At 44.4% G+C, this 17,695-nt stretch overlaps 1 protein-coding gene across 3 annotated transcripts in view; it reads left to right on the forward strand.

The window, feature by feature from the left end:
* Positions 1–14,720, forward strand: part of LOC121714239 (chemokine-like protein TAFA-1) — a 73,258-nt gene extending 58,538 nt beyond the window's left edge. The window contains exons 3-7 of one of the 3 annotated variants that reach the window (XR_006033052.1): positions 6,540–6,680; positions 12,179–12,303; positions 13,000–13,071; positions 13,462–14,055; positions 14,400–14,720. Coding sequence is in view for 2 of the 3 variants with exons in the window: in XM_042099521.1 (XP_041955455.1) it covers positions 6,540–6,680; positions 12,179–12,303; positions 13,000–13,026 (293 nt within the window). In the remaining variant the exon portion in view is untranslated. Of the gene's footprint in view, positions 1–6,539; positions 6,681–12,178; positions 12,304–12,999; positions 13,072–13,461; positions 14,098–14,399 lie in introns of those variants that run through there. The other 2 variants (XM_042099521.1, XM_042099522.1) reach the window with 2 other exon arrangements.
* Positions 14,721–17,695: the final 2,975 nt, after the last annotated feature.

Consider the following 17,695-nt stretch of genomic DNA (forward strand, 5'->3'; position numbering starts at 1 on the left):
GAGACATCACTTAGAGCATTGATCGCCCCAGCACATTCTCACCAGGTCTGGCACCTTCAGAAAATCACAGAAAAAACAGCTCTTTTTACACTATTCAGGTTATGGCAAAAAAACCCTGCAAACCTGGGCCAATCAATAGCCCCGTTCCTTGCACTCTCAGCCCAGTGTGTGTGAGGCTGTGTGTGTGTGTGTGTGTGTGTGTGAGGCTGTGTGTGTGTGTGTGTGTGTGTGTGTGTGTGAGAGGCTGTGGGTATTTGCAGGCCTGAATGGGGACCTGGTGCTATAAAAAGCATCCCATGATGCATTGCAACAGGTCCCAACACAATAGAGTCCGCTGCAGCACAAAGACAAACAGCAGCAGAAATGTCATCATCCAGCACCCATGCTGCTGTGTCCCCCTTTCATACGTGTCACAAAGCCCAACTGGTTCTAGAACACCAAAGGCCCAGACGTTCATCTACTGGACCACTTGGCCAGTGGGATTTTGTAACTGAATCTTTATGATTGACAAAATAGCACACACTATGCAGTGTGCTCCTTACCATGGCAAATGCACAGGCCACCACTTAGTGTTATATAGGACTGTATCCCAACCAGTGGGCCGCGGCTGAAGTTCCCTTGAGCAAGGCTCCTAACCCCTCACTGCTCCCCGAGCGCCGCCGTTGTAGCAGGCAGCTCACTGCACCGGGATTAGTGTGTGCTTCACCTCACTGTGTGTTCACTGTGTGCTGTTTGTGTTTCACTAATTCACCGATTGGGTTAAATGCAGAGACCAAATTTCCCTCACGGGATCAAAAAAGTATATATACTTATACTTATACTGCTACGTGTACTCAAGAGTCCATGTAAATGTCCATTAAGTGTTCAGATGGCCCATGGGAGCAGCTGGTAATGGCCCATAAGCACTGCGATCTGATCCTACGTTATGGCGTAATTAAGGTTGGCCCATAAGCGCTGCGATCTGATCCTACCTTATGGCGTAATTAAGGTTGGTCCACTCCCTGGGGACTGGGTGCGCTGAACAGCTCAGCGTAGACTACCATTTCTACATATCAATGAGAGAGGGATAAAAGCCTCATGAATATTTCACCTGCTCGCATCAATCATATACATCAGCTCGCTGCAGCTTGTGCTACTCTGGGGCTGCCATGCAGGATGGAGGAGCATGTGCCGGTGTGAGAGGCTGAGAGAAAGACGTTACACGACAGATGATAACGCTGCCACAATCTGCTTTACATGACAGATGATGATAACGCTGCCACAACCTGCTTTACACAACAGGATAACGCTGCCACAACCTGGCCTGCTGCATTGTGCTTTACACTAAAGACGCTGCCACAACCTGCTGTATTGTGCTTTACACGACATGATAACGCTGCCACAACCTGGGTTACATGCTGCTATTCCGACATGCCGCTACTTAGACATTGGCGTCTAATTGTCGGCATTAACATCAATTTTCAGGCGTCCCACTACTGCGACATTTTTTTTTCATTGTCGGAGTAGCGGCACTTGACCTTTTTTCAAACGTCCTGCCATTCCGACACGAGGTCATTAACAGTGCCATAGCCAGGATTTTTCAACGGAGTGGACTTTTGCGAAGTAGGCCTAGGGTGGGCCTTTATTTTTTTTTTATTCCAATATGGGCAGTATAGCCTAGGCCTACAGTAATCGTCCCAACTTTAAACAACACACGATTTCATCACAGCTCAGACGATTCATGGCAAAAAAACAATAAAAGGCTACATTGATAAATAGCAGGGGCATCGACAGGAGTGGATTCTATAATAGCCTACGCACAAGAACTTTAACCGAATGAAACCGAAAGGTTAGTCGCGTCTTTAAGAGTGCGCCTCACACACACCAGCTCCGTTGAACATTGCATTTTTCGTGTTTAAGAGCTAAAACAAGTTGATTAGAGAGCCACATTTGAAATGTCGGGTAGTCTAAATTATAGCCTATGCGTGCATCTCAGAGGAAGAGATTTTGGAGAGAGAGAGAGAAGATTTAACCTAGGTGATGATTATTTGTGTCTGGTGGTAATTAGACTTGAGTTTGGATACCTACGAATTGTTTTGAATAAAAAAAGATAAGACAACAAATGAAATGTGACCCTGCAAGGCGAAACCAGTCGTTTTGGTAAAATGTACAAAATTAAGTTATTGTACTCACACGAACGGCCATAAACTAAACTTTCCAATAATATGCATCGAGGGTATTGCAAATAGTATTGGGTATTGGATAATCGCCGACCCTCATTAGATGTGGATATTTGGAGGTAAGGATAGCCTTCAAGAAACAAGGTTATCGCAGTTGCTGTGAGTCATACGGCCCTTCTCCAGTCTCTCTCAAAATCAAAACACCCAATTCACGCTTGGACTTTTCGATTATGTTTCTAAATGTTGGGACTGATGGACACTGAGCTCTGGGGGTTATTTGAACGTTCGTTGTGAAGTGGTTTACTGTAAAAGGACCGTCGGATATCCCGCCTGTCTTTGCACAATTATAGGGCCATGATAATGCATGCGCTAGCCTAGAGTCGAAAGAGAGAAGACTAAATAAATATGCAGACGTGTTATGTGCAATTTAACAACTGCACGCATGACATATAAAAGATATATCCCTAGCCTACATTATTGTGTAGTAAATTGAGTTTATCCAACCTGCTGGCAAGCCAAAATGCGTTGCACATGGCTTTATCATTGTCCTCTAAAATGCAATAGCTAAGCAACTTGAATATATCGCACACCCAGTTTGAACACCCTGATGGACACTGAACTCTGGGGGTTATTTGAACGTTTACTGAAGGGGTTTAGGCTACTGGAGCAAGAATTCCGCCCGTCTTTGCGCAATTGGCCATTGATTGACGGCCATTAATGAATTAATTTAGGTGGCCTGCACGCACAGAGTTTGTTTGATGCATGGAGTTTCCGACCGTTTTCCCCTGAGAGCTTAGAGAATAAAATGAGGAGAGCTACCTGTGTTTTACATATAATGTGTAACATTTATTCACATGGCCGGTTCAAAATCACCTAAGGTTTGACTGGAATGTGTGCCGATATCAATTATTGGGAAAAACATTGTTTGGAGTGGATGGCGGGTGGATTGTTGATGTAGCTGCAGGGGCAGATGACATGACTACAGCTCATCCATGCATCTAGGATGTTGGAATTTGATAGGATACAGGAACTGAGCTAAATTGAAAATGAGGATTGGTAATGTCGGAATAGCGGTACTAAAAAAAGTCGGAGTAGGGGCATGTCTAAATAGAGGCATGTCGTAATAACGGTATGTCATAATAGAGGGTTGTCGTAATAACGGGATGTCGTAATAAAGAGTGAACCCCCACAACCTGCTGTATTGTGCTTTACACGACATGATAACGCTGCCACAACTTGCTGTATTGTGCTTTACACGACATGATAACGCTGCCACAACCTGCTGTATTGTGCTTTACACGTCATGATAACGCTGCCACAACCTGCTGTATTGTGCTTTACACGACATGATAACGCTGCCACAACCTGCTGTATTGTGCTTTACACGTCATGATAACGCTGCCACAACCTGCTGTATTGTGCTTTACACGACATGATAACGCTGCCACAACCTGCTGTATTGTGCTTTACACGTCATGATAATGCTGCCACAACCTGCTGTATTGTGCTTTACACGACATGATAACGCTGCCACAACCTGCTGTATTGTGCTTTACACGACATGATAACGCTGCCACAACCTGCTGTATTGTGCTTTACACGACATGATAACGCTGCCACAACTGGGCCTGCTGTATTGTGCTTTACACGACATGATAACGCTGCCACAACTGGGCCTGCTGTATTGTGCTTTACACGACATGATAACGCTGCCACAACCTGCTGTATTGTGCTTATGTTTTTACACCTTTTACACGTTTTTTCTTACATAGCTGAAGATGCTATCAAATCCAGTTGATATCACCTGCATTGAGAGGTTCTTAGAATGAAAGGTTTGGTGCTCTGCTCATTACTGAAGGGTTAGAGCTGCTGCTCCATTAGAAACATGTGGGGTTAGAATGCTCCGCGAGAGTGATGAATTCCAGCGCATTGCTCAGGAGTGACTACACTGCAACTCATAGGTCTCACAGTGAATACAAAACTACAGTGCAACTTCTCATGTCTCACAGTACATATAAAAAAAATACACTGCAAATTCTCATGTCTCACAGTAAATATATAACTACACTGCAACTTCTCATGTTTCAAAGTTTATTTTATACAAACTACACTGCAACTTCACGTAGGTCTCATAGTAGCAGTCTCATAGGTCTCAGAGTGAGTCAAGAATTCACCGGCAGATAAAGAAATATAGTCCAAGATAAACAGGTATATGCACTTTCCCATCTCTGCCCAATGTAAGATCAATGTGTTCCCTAAGATCACCCAGGCTGCATAGATAGATCTACTCTATTTAATCTTCAAATTGATTCAGTTTACAGTATGGTCCTATGGAGTGCTAATTGAGCATGGTTACACTCTGCCATGATGGTACTTTCATGCTTTTGTGATATAAATAGTTCCTCCAGAATGTTGGAAAAAATATATTAATGAGCCATTATGACACTGACATGTCTTTTGACAAACCCTGACAAATGACTAGTCTTTTGTCAATATTTTGTAACACATCTATTGACATTTGAGTTCACAGACTGTGTTGCTGCACAGGTTTTGATCACACTTATGTGTAGACAGTCCTTAACTGTAAATCAATGGTGTGATTAGTGCTAACAGCAGCTGTTCTGGAGGCATGCTAAAGCTAGTCTCAGGCCTCGCGCTGCCGGCATCATTGCCAGCCGTGCATATTGTTGAGAAGACTTATTTATGCATGCTGAAATGCGAAAGGCTGCTTTTCCACCTGGAATAGGCTGGAGTGTTTCTGAACACGTCGCGGCGGATTCTGAGAGAGTCTTGGCGGATTCTGAACGCAACACAACATATCTCACATGTGCCATTATCAACACAACATATCTCACATGTGCCATAACAATCGTATGCAGTACAGAGCCAAGATATCTCTTGTAAACAGACAAAGTCCTCTGCATGCCACAAGACCCTCGGGAGAGCCCAGCTTCGGAGGTCCACCTCTCACGAGTCCTCAGCATGCCACCACCTGCCTTGACCTTAAATAGCTAAATCAAGGGGACAGAATATGACAACGGCCTAATGAAGTTTGTTTTGGGAGAGAGAGAGAGAATGTTGTGTTTGTGCACTGATAATGCTCTGTGCATGTTGTGCACTGATAATGCTCTGTGCATGTTGTGCACGCAGTTGTGATGCCAGTATGCAGTGGACTTGGAGGGTACATCTTCATCCAGCAGTCCTGTGGGCAGAATTAGCCAATTGTGTGGTAATTACTTGTGTGTGTGTGTGTGTGTGTGTGTGTGTGTGTGTGTGTGTGTGTGTGTGTGTGTGTGTGTGCGTGTGAAGTGTGTGGTAATTACTTGAAGGGCCATTACTCAATCTCACAGAGTGTACCTGCAGGCCACACACTCAGCTACCAGATCTGCCTCAAACAACTCCTCTCCCACACACACACACACACACACACACACACACACACACACACACACACACACACACTCACCTAATAGATCTGCTTTAAACAACTTCTCTGTCACTGCACCATCCCCAACAACACACGCACACACACAAACTAACACACACACACACACACACACACATACACACACAAACACAACCCCCCCCCCCCCGTGATGTTGTGCATCAACACAAATAGAATCTTCCTCAGAGGCCTGCGTGCCCTTCTGCGCTCTGGTGTGTGTGTGTGTGTGTGTGTGTGTGTGTGTGCTTGGTAATGATCCAGAGTATCTGTGGGATGTCACATGAAGTCAACAAAGCCCGGCGACTGTCAGGCTGGCGCGTGTCGTAGCAGGAAGGGATGACGGACGTCCAGTTGAGGTCCCTGAAGCCGTCCTGCAGAAGTCCGTCTCTTACAGAACCTCCACATGTGCTGAGGCAGACTCAGCCTCCATCTCAGGCAGACACGTGCCACTGCATTAAACACACTTCACTGCGTGCAGATCACTTGCCTAATCCAATTTAACTTGAGGATTTCAAAAGTAGCACTGAAGTACTGCCATGGCAGGGAAGTGCAGAAAAGTATCCATCTTAACTTCCCTTGAATCTTGTTAGGTATCTGAGGAGACTGTCTTTCATTTGGAAACATATTGTCATTATTACACATTACAGTATCATTAGTGGTTAATTATTGTCTAATGAAGGCATTTGTACAAGTTAATGTCATGTATTATCTATGTGTTACTCCTGTTATTAATGCGTAGCTGAAGTCTTAGAGTACCAGCATAAAGATGACACGAATGGGAAAAAACAGAGAAGGAGTGTTTGGATGGAGTAGACACAGGACATGTGCAGGTGGTTACTGTTGCCGTCCACAGTTGGACATGTGCAGGTGGTTACTGTTGCCGGTGGTTACTGTTGCCGTCCACAGTTGCTATCTGTTGTTTTCTCTCTCGGCAGAAGGCGGGACATGCGAGGTGATTGCTGCTCACAGGTGCTGCAACAAGAACAAGATCGAGGAGCGATCTCAGACCGTGAAGTGCTCTTGTCTCCCGGGGAAGGTGGCAGGGACCACACGCAACAAGCCTTCCTGCGTCGACGGTAAGTGGGACAGCACTCACACAAATGTGTCAGGACAGTCAGAGGAGCATTCGGGAAATAAAGACCAAAAAATACTTTTTTACCCAGCCAGGCATGTTTTAAACACAAAAGCACAAACGGCCTTATGTGCACTAAAGAGAGTAAACAAGGGGGCCTTATGTGCACTAAAGAGAGTAAACAAGGGGGCCTTATGTGTACTAAAGAGAGTAAACAAGGGAACAAGGGGGCCTTATGTGCACTAAAGAGAGTAAACAAGGGGGCCTTATGTGCACTAAAGAGAGTAAACAAGGGAACAAGGCGGCCTTATGTGCACTAAAGAGAGTAAACAAGGGGGCCTTATGTGCACTAAAGAGAGTAAACAAGGGAACCAGGGGGCCTTATGTGCACTATAGTGCCTAGGTGCCCATGGAGACCCATGTTTGTTTCCATGGAGACCCGCGTTTGTTTTATTTGGGTACCAAGTGCCCATGAAGACCCACATTTGTTTCCATGGAGACCCGCGTTTGTTTCATTTGTGTACCAAGTGCCCATGGAGACCCGCGTTCGTTTCCATTGAGACCCGCGTTTGTTTCCTGATCCCAGTCTCTGTCTATCCCACTCACTTCTGGTCACTCTTCATGATGTCATATGAATTAATGCAAACATGAATAAATTTCAATTTTTTCAATTTAATATCACTTATAGAGCGCCAAAACATTGCACATGTCTCATGGCGCTTTACAGGGTGTTAAACCATCAGAGAAGGCCCATGAGTAACAATTAGAGAAGGCCCATGAGTAACAACAATAAAGGCAAAGCAGCCACAGACTATACTTCAGAAGGTGCAAACAAAAGGGCAGGTTGGTGGTAGTTCAGCAGATGCAATAGCACATTCTGGTATGAATGAATTCATTTAAATGTGTGCGTGCCACAGTTTGATGTAATGCTTATGAGCTCATTTATATTACACAAAAAAGAGCAAAAACTGAATCCTAAAAGAGATTACTAGGACAACAGAGCCTAGTGAATTATTCCAGCAGGCATATTAGGGCTACGCATATATTCCACCTACTAAATCCACGCCGCATTCCATATTGTAATTTAAAAGAAATGTGAGGGTTATGCTAATTCAATTGATTCCAGATGCAAAAGCAGGCGTATGAAGCAACATTAACCTTCACACACAAGCCAGCAGACTAAGGAGATTTGTGCAGCAATGGGGAAACGCACCGGCTGTGTTGATCTGGTGACGCTGCTTCTCCTACTGTCTATTTCCATATGCTGTGCTGAAGCTCAAACAACTTCCTCCAGGTTTGAACATTCTGGTGCATTGACTGATGTGAGTAGATGGATACGGCATGCAGTCGGAGACGGAGTCAGGAGCTACGGAGGGTTTTTCACATCGTTTTGAAAGGCCGGCATGCTGGGTCACTACTGCAGTGTCTCGTCCCAGAAAAGTCCACCTCCCCGGGCTGCGTGTTATTAATGTTCTGTCCTTTTGAGTAACGAGCTGGGGTAGGCGTGCTCCACAGGGACAGAGCTACCGTGCCATCCCAACCAGCACAACCACCACCACCCCCACCCCAACAACATTGACACTGCCTGCAGTCTAGAACCACCACCCAAACAACATCCACACTGCCTGCAGTCTATAACCACTACCACCACCACCTCAACAACATCCACACTGTCTGCAGTCTAGAACCACCACCACCACCACCACCCCAACCACCACCACCCCAACAACATCCACACTGTCTGCAGTCTAGAACCACCACCACCACCACCCCAACAACATCCACACTGCCTGCAGTCTAGAACCACCACCACCACCCCAACAACATCCACACTGCCTGCAGTCTAGAACCACCACCCAAACAGCATCCACACTGCCTGCAGTCTAGAACCACTACCACCACCACCCCAACAACATCCACACTGTCTGCAGTCTAGAACCACCACCCAAACAACCACCACCCCAACAACATCCACACTGCCTGCAGTCTAGAACCACAACCACCACCACCCCAACAAAATCCACACTGTCTGCAGTCTAGAACCACCACCACCCCAACAACATCCACACTGCCTGCAGTCTAGAACCACAACCACCACAACCACCACCACCCCAACAACATCCACACTGCCTGCAGTCTAGAACCACCACCACCACCCCAACAACATCCACACTGCCTGCAGTCTAGAACCACCACCACCACAACCACCACCATCCCAACAACATCCACACTGCCTGCAGTCTAGAACCACCACCACCACCCCAACAACATCCACACTGCCTGCAGTCTAGAACCACCACCCAAACAGCATCCACACTGCCTGCAGTCTAGAACCACTACCACCACCACCCCAACAACATCCACACTGTCTGCAGTCTAGAACCACCACCCAAACAACCACCACCCCAACAACATCCACACTGCCTGCAGTCTAGAACCACAACCACCACCACCCCAACAAAATCCACACTGTCTGCAGTCTAGAACCACCACCACCCCAACAACATCCACACTGCCTGCAGTCTAGAACCACAACCACCACAACCACCACCACCCCAACAACATCCACACTGCCTGCAGTCTAGAACCACCACCACCACCACCCCAACAACATCCACACTGCCTGCAGTCTAGAACCACCACCACCACAACCACCACCATCCCAACAACATCCACACTGCCTGCAGTCTAGAACCACCACCCAAACAACATCCACACTGCCTGCCGTCTAGAACCACCACCACCCCAACCACCACCACCACCCCAACAACATCCACACTGCCTGCAGTCTAGAACCACCACCACCACTCCAACAACATCCACACTGCCTGCAGTTTCCCCACTCAGTGGGCTGCTGAACGTACCCAACTGTGCCCATGAAGGGGTATTTACCACTAAAGGGGTATTTACCACTAAAGGGGTATTTACCACCGTGTGCCTGCACATGGGATCTACCAGGGACCCCTGCACCCACCGTAGTTACTCAGATGCAGCTGCAATCATAGGCAGCAGGTGTGGCAGCAGGAATCCCAGACATGGCCAAATTAAAACAAACATTAAGTGTGTCTCGAATATAATTAAAGTCCATTAAAACAGCACTGACCTATACCCAACCGAAACATTTTTGTATCACACATATCTAACTTCTTCTATATAGGCATGTGGCTTTCAGTATCACACACATAAAAACAACCTTTTTTATAAAGGCATGTGGCGTTCAGGGCCAAACATACACAGTTTGTTTCTGTCTTCCTTCTGAGACAGAGCAGCTCAATAAACTGGATTTGTCAACAGAGGAAATCTTGCCTGAGGCATTGCAGCCATTGACTTGTTGTAACCTTGGATACATTTAAACATAGAAGCTCACAAGCGAAACAAGGTTCAGAGAGGCATTATTTACTGATTTTACACCACTCCGTTCACAAGCTGACAAGCGAAACAAGGTTCAGAAAGGCATTATTTACTGCTTTCACACCACTCCGTTCACAACTGCTTTCACACCACTCCGTTCACAACTGCTTTTACACCACTCTGTTCACAACTGCTTTCACACCACTCCATTCACAACCTCTGGACTCACATCCAGATGTGCTCAAAGATCCTTCACGCAGCAAATTGCACTATGCAATGTTTCATTTTGATTTTTGGTGTAGACATACAATCAGTTGAAAAGCCTGATTAAATCCTTTATATTATAGTGAAGATTTTGGTTGTTACGGAAGATGTCCCAGGCATACATCAACATCACACTTTATAAGCCTACATCAACATCACACTTTACAGGACTACATCGACATCACACTTTATAGGCCTACATCAACATCACACTTTACAGGCCTACATCAACATCACATCATATAGGCCTACATCAACATCACACTTTATAGGCCTACATCAACATCACATCATATAGGCCTACATCAACATCACACTTTACAGGCCTACATCAATATCACACTTTATACAGTAGGCCTACATCATATAGGCCTACATCAACATCACACTTTACAGGCCTACATCAACATCACACTTTATACAGTAGGCCTACATCAACATCACACTGTATAGGCCTACATCAACATCACACTTTATACAGTAGGCCTACATCAACATCACACTTTATAGGCCTACATCAACATCACATCATATAGGTCTACATCAACATCACACTTTACAGGCCTACATCAACATCACAATTTATACAGTAGGCCTACATCAACATCACACTTTATAGGCCTACATCTACATCACATCATATAGGCCTACATCAACATCACATCATATAGGCCTACATCAACATCACACTTTATAGGTCTACATCAACATCACATCATATAGGCCTACATCAACATCACACTTTATAGGTCTACATCAACATCACATCATATAGGCCTACATCAACATCACACTTTACAGGCCTACATCAACATCACACTTTATACAGTAGGCCTACATCAACATCACACTTTATAGGCCTACATCAACATCATATCTTATTAGCATATGTCAACATCACACTTCATGGTGAAAAATGTCCCAAACTTACAGACAAAAATCAGAAAAGGGATTTAATAGGAGAACTATTAAATATCAAACCAGCAATGACAGCATTGCTTTTCAGTCTCCATAGCGATGACAGCATTATGTTCACTCTCCATAGCGATGACAGCATTATGTGCAGTCTCCATTCTCTGTCATGCTTTGTGGGAAAAGACTATTTTGTACTGAACTGAAAAATACAGGAAAATCATGTCATTTTAATCATTACAATAACAATATAATGATTGCATTTGTATGCACCTGTGACATAGGCCATGGAAATATCAAAATGCAGAGTGTCTCTCCTGAGTGAAGTGAATAATAGACTGCACTGTGCATAATCACCAGAACTGTCTCAGTCGGAGCCTGTCTTTATCGGCAGCCATTCAGACATAATGCAATTTGTAGGGTAAAGTAAGAGAAACTGGGTTCTTTTCAGAAAGGTTGATGGGGTCTTTTCTTCTGACAGACTATACGAATGAATACTCACTTATTGAACTCTAATGCTGATCTCCACCTCTAAGTGCAGTAATGGAACCGACTAAAAGGTCCTACTGGCGGGACAGAACTTACCCAAGTCTCCTCACACACACACACACACACACACACACACACACACACACCTCCAGTGTTACAGACTTGCACAGATTTGCCTATTTTCGGAGGCATTTCATGTCATTTCAGCCATTGAGGAGTGCATGACATGTTGAAATCACACACTAAAGCACCTGAAGCCCACGCATCTACACATGACAGCTGGGTCTGTCTCTGCATTGCCTATCCATTGTCTCTCCGTTGTCTCTCCGTTGTCTTTCTATATATATATGGACAATAGCTGTTGTTGTGTAAGTCACGTTGAGATTGTGTGTGTGTCCATCGTGATTGGGAAGTGGTGGTGTGTGTGTGTTTCCTGGTGTAGCCTTCATTGTGTATGTGTGTGTGTGTGTGTGTGTTTCCTGATAGCCTCCATTGTGATTGGGAAGTGGTGGTGTGAGATGGAGCCATGCCTGGAGGGGGAGGAGTGCAAGACGCTGCCAGACAACTCAGGATGGATGTGTTACTCTGGCAACAAGATCAAAACCACCCGGGTAAGAGCATCTCTATTCTCACACATCTCTACTCTCAACTCTATTACACATCAACACCACCTGGGCACCAGGGTAAGATCTTCTCTATTGTCACACATCATCAACACCACCAGGGTAACATCATCTCTATTCCCACACATCATCAACACCACCAGGGTAACATCATCTCTATTCCCACACATCATCAACACCACCAGGGTAACATCATCTCTATTCCCACACATTATCAACACCACCAGGGTAAGATTATCTCTATTCTAACGCATCAACACCACCAGGGTAAGATGATCTTCCTCATACAATGTGTTCGTTATGTGTATAAATGCAACGGAGCAGTATAGTCTCAAAGACTAATTAGTGAGCATTGGTAATAATTAGTGAATATTAGTGAGCATTGGTAATAATTAGTGAATATTAGTGAGCTTTGGTGAGAATTAATTGTCATGTGTAATTGTCATCTGACATCTGTAATTGTCATGTGTAATTGTCATCTGACATCTGTAATTGTCATGTGTAATTGTCATCTGTCATGTGTAACTGTCATGTGTAATTGTCATCTAACATGTAATTGTCATGTGTAAGTGTCATGTGTCATGTGTAATTGTCATGTGTCATTGCCATGTGTAATTGTCATGTGTAATTGTCATGTGTCGTGTAATTGTCATGTGTAATTGTCATCTGTCATTTATTTCCCAGAACACCCAGCCTTACTCCTCTCTGTAGCTGGAGAAGCCATATTGAAACCGTCACAGCGAGAGCAACATCCAAGTAAGTTTGATTGAAAATTAATCAACTATAACTGTAAATATGTGAATTGGATGTGTTTAGAAATAGCATCATGATTTAGAAACATGTTGTTGTTGTTGTTGTTGTTGTTGTTATTTTAACATCATTTTGTTGTTTGATGTTGATCATACTGAGCAAGGTGAGCCATTTCAGATACTATAATTTCACGCCAGCAAGTGAAACAGGATATGGGATTTTTAGCTGCAACCTCAGGGTGTGTTTGAGCTAATGCATTTCAGATGAGATGTGCTCCCTGTCAGCGATTGAGAAACCATGTCTCTCTCTGCCACTTAGTTAAAAACAGTAACTGCTCTGAAATGCTGTGCGGATTTTGACATTCAATAAAATATGATGCCCTCCCTTTGCCCTCAGCGGATCAGCTGGTGTGAACCCACCCAAACACTCCCCCCTCCTGGAGACCTCCTCTCCTGGGATCCTACCCCCTCTGCGACTAATCAAGTGGGACAGGGTTTTTTTTTTGCGTGGAAGAACATGGATTACTCCGACCATAAAGCAGTGCAGAGACTGAGGCGTGCGCCCGGCTGAGGAGAGACATTTCCTCATTTCCTGGAGCCCTGTGTCAGCCGATGTCGTCCGTCAGATGCTGCGATGATGGCCGATAGTGCGGCCCTGCCTGTCCTCAGCTGCAGCAGTAGCACAACAGAGTTGTTGGATTACCAATCCCCTGCTCGACACTCGAGGTCAATTCAGCAAAGACTAGCCGCAAGTCCACCCTCAGAACCTCTATGGATTTTATTTTCAGACATAACTGGTGTGACCCCTTTCCCCATTTTAGACTGCAGCGTTGGCTGAACACATGTACTCTACCTGAGGGAAATAGGGACAGGTGAACACATGTACTCTACTCTACCTGAGGGAAATAGGGACAGGTGAACACATGTACTCTACCTGAGGGAAATAGGGACAGGTGAACACCTCTACTCTACCTGAGGGAAATAGGGACAGGTGAACACCGCTACTCTACTCTACCTGAGGGAAATAGGGACAGGTGAACACCGCTACTCTACTCTACCTGAGGGAAATAGGGACAGGTGAACACCGCTACTCTACTCTACCTGAGGGAAATAGGGACAGGTGAACACCTCTACTCTACTCTACCTGAGGGAACTAGGGACAGGTGAACACATGTACTCTACTCTACCTGAGGGAACTAGGGACAGGTGAACACATGTACTCTACTCTACCTGAGGGAACTAGGGACAGGTGAACACATGTACTCTACTCTACCTGAGGGAACTAGGGACAGGTGAACACCTCTACTCTACTCTACCTGAGGGAAATAGGGACAGGTGAACCGCAAAGAATAAGTCGGATTGGTCATGTGACTTCTAGCTGTCTCAGCCATCTGTATATAATCATCACATCATATTATTGTATTAATAGGCCATCTGTATATAATCATCACATCATTATTGTATTAATAGGCCATCTGTATATAATCATTACATCATTATTGTATTAATAGGCCATCTGTATATAATCATTACATCATTATTGTATTAATAGGCCATCTGTATATAATCATTACATCATTATTGTATTAATAGGCCATCTGTATATAATCATCACATCATTATTGTATTAATAGGCCATCTGTATATAATCATTACATCATTATTGGATTAATAGGACATCTGTATATAATCATCACATCATATTATTGTATTAATAGGACATCTGTATATAATCATCACATCATATTATTGTATTAATAGGACATCTGTATATATTCATCACATCATTATTGTATTAATAGGACAATGGAAAGAGAATGGACACGTGGTCACATTTTGTAGGAAAAGACAGAATGTGACTCTTACAGAATCTTGCAGCTTGTTGTATTCATAGTTCATGTGCAAAGTATTTGAAGAAAGCTGATGACTGTGCTTTCCTGATGTTTTGCAAAATAAATACAAACCAAGGCCTTGAGGACAGCATTCATTTTTGTGAAATTAAATTGTTTGCTATTATGCGGGCATATCATGTGAAATTACATTTTTTGCTAGTTATGCGGGCATATCATGTGAAATGACATTGTTTGCTAGTTATGCGGGCATATCATGTGAAATGATACTGTTTGCTAGTTATGCGGGCATATCATGTGAAATGATACTGTTTGCTAGTTATGCGGGCATATCATGTGAAATGATACTGTTTGCTAGTTATGCGGGCATATCATGTGAAATGACATTGTTTGCTAGTTATGAGGGAATATGCTGCTACATCTACCTCTCTCAAAATTCATATGTCGCTCATACAAAAGATATGCACCACGAGTGTTGCTGAGTGCATGCTCACACTCTGCCGTTATAGACTCTTCTCTGGATATGAACATAATCCATATAAGAAAACATCTAAAAACATCTTCACGATAAAAACATCTACAAACGTCAACACAACAAAAACATCCAAAAACGGCTACACAACAAAAACATCTAAAAACGTCTAGACGACAAAAACATCTACACGAAAAAAACATCTGAAAACGTCGACACGACAAAAACATCTAAAAACGTCTAGACGACAAAAACATCTAAAAACATTGTCACGACAAAAACATCTAAAAACATTGACACAACAAAAATATCTAAAAACATTCAACACGACAAAAACATGTAAAAACCTCTACACGACAAAAAACAGGTCATCATTGGTTGGCTGTGGCCACCAATATGTAACAGGCTAGACATGAAATAGTCATTTAGGTGCCACTCATACTGAATGTGACAGGCTAGACATGAAATAGTCATTTAGGTGCCTGCAAGTACAGGTCTGCACTCCCACGAGAGTCCCACGGGGGTTGCGACGCAAATGAAAGGACCTGTTTTGAAAACTCTATGCGAGAGCGGGTGAATGAGAGAGGTGCATTTGCGGGTGCAGGAGAGACAGATGATTCACTGCACTCACAAAAATCAGGGTTTAAGCAGCCTAACTGTCGTTTAGGCCTACGTGGGTTCAATTCTTGCATGCTGCTCTGTTGTTGAAATTCGAAATCGAAAGCATGACCGAGGAAGAGGACACCACTAGGCTACTTCAGATGTTAGTGCCTTTCTAAAGAATGGATGCCAGCTAGCATAGCTGTTGTACAGTTGCCTACATTCAGAATCAATAAACTTTAAATCAGACATCTGGCAGTCTTATTCAGTGGTGCATGTCAAATGCTCCTTTTGTGAGATAGAAGGCAAAACTGAATATCCCTCCTGCATATCCTGTGGGCTTTTGCGGGCGGGAGCAGGACATAATGTTACAGATGCGTACGGGAGGGGGACAAAGAATTGCACATTATTGCGGGAGCGAGCAGGAAGAATCTGTCCCGTGCAGACCTCTACCTGCAAGTCCCAAGAGGCTTCATTGTGCATTGTACTGTAATAACCCTGCTGAAAAAAACAGCTAGAACTCAGCGTATGCTAGCACTTGCTTTTAGTTGGTCTTTGCTAGTTTTCTTCCAGCTCTTTAGCTGGTCTTTGCTTGACAGGCTGGTCTCCAGCATGACCATCTTCCACCAGCTGTATCCCACAAGACAGGCTGGTCAAACCAGCATGACCAGCTTCCTCAGATGGTCACACCAGCATATCCAGCTGGTGGCCCAACCAGCTACACCAGCAAAGACCAGCAAGAGCTGGAAGAAAACCAGCAAAGACCAGCAGCGCTGCTTCGAAGTGGGCTCTGGGGCCCCAAAGGACCATATGACATTAAGATGTGGTTCACTCCCAGATACTTACATATGAATGTTTTATTGACAGGAGGCTTCCTCCATTTCATTTCATATTGCAGGTCTGAGTGATTCATTTATAACTAAGGAATCTCAGTGTGACAATGTTCCTCCAGTGTGATGATGGGTAGGAAGCACTGATATGCCACCGCTGGTCAGATATCTTGCGTTGAGCACGGGATGTAAATACCACGACATTTCAGCAGTTTGCCAGAAGTTCACTTTGGACCCTGCAGCTGTCTGCAACACTTATCTAAATAGAAATACCAAGACGACATGTTTGTCCTAAGGCTGTAATTACCAAGATAGGTTCAGCAGAATGGAGGCGTAATTCAGACATGACAGGCGATGATCGGAGACATGATACCCAACGCCAACATGCCACTGGCGGGGGGGGGGCATAAAAAGTGAATGCTTTATCAGGGTTTTCATGTCCATGCTTCTCTTGATGTCGTTGAGATTCAGTAAAAGTCTTTTTTTAACAGATAGAGAGAGAGCAGCCTGGCTAACGCAAGGCATGCTGGGTAAACCCAGGCTAGAGAGAGAGGCAAGGCATGCTGGGTAAACCCAGGCTAGAGAGAGAGAGTAGCCTGGCTAACACAAGGCATGCTGGGTAAACCCAGGCTAGAGAGAGAGAGTAGCCTGGCTGATGCAAGGCATGCTGGGTAAACTCAGGCTAGAGAGAGTAGATGCTGAGCAGTAATATGCAGCGTCTGGCAACCAGCTGAGGAAACTCTCTCTCACACACATACTCTCCCTTTCTCCCATTCACACACACTCACACACACACACACACACATACACACACATACACACACACACACACACATACTCTCCCTTTCTCCCATTCACACACACACACACACACATACA

The sequence above is a fragment of the Alosa sapidissima genome, chromosome 7 (genome assembly GCF_018492685.1).
Source record: "Alosa sapidissima isolate fAloSap1 chromosome 7, fAloSap1.pri, whole genome shotgun sequence".
Classification (NCBI taxonomy): Eukaryota; Metazoa; Chordata; class Actinopteri; order Clupeiformes; family Clupeidae; genus Alosa; species Alosa sapidissima.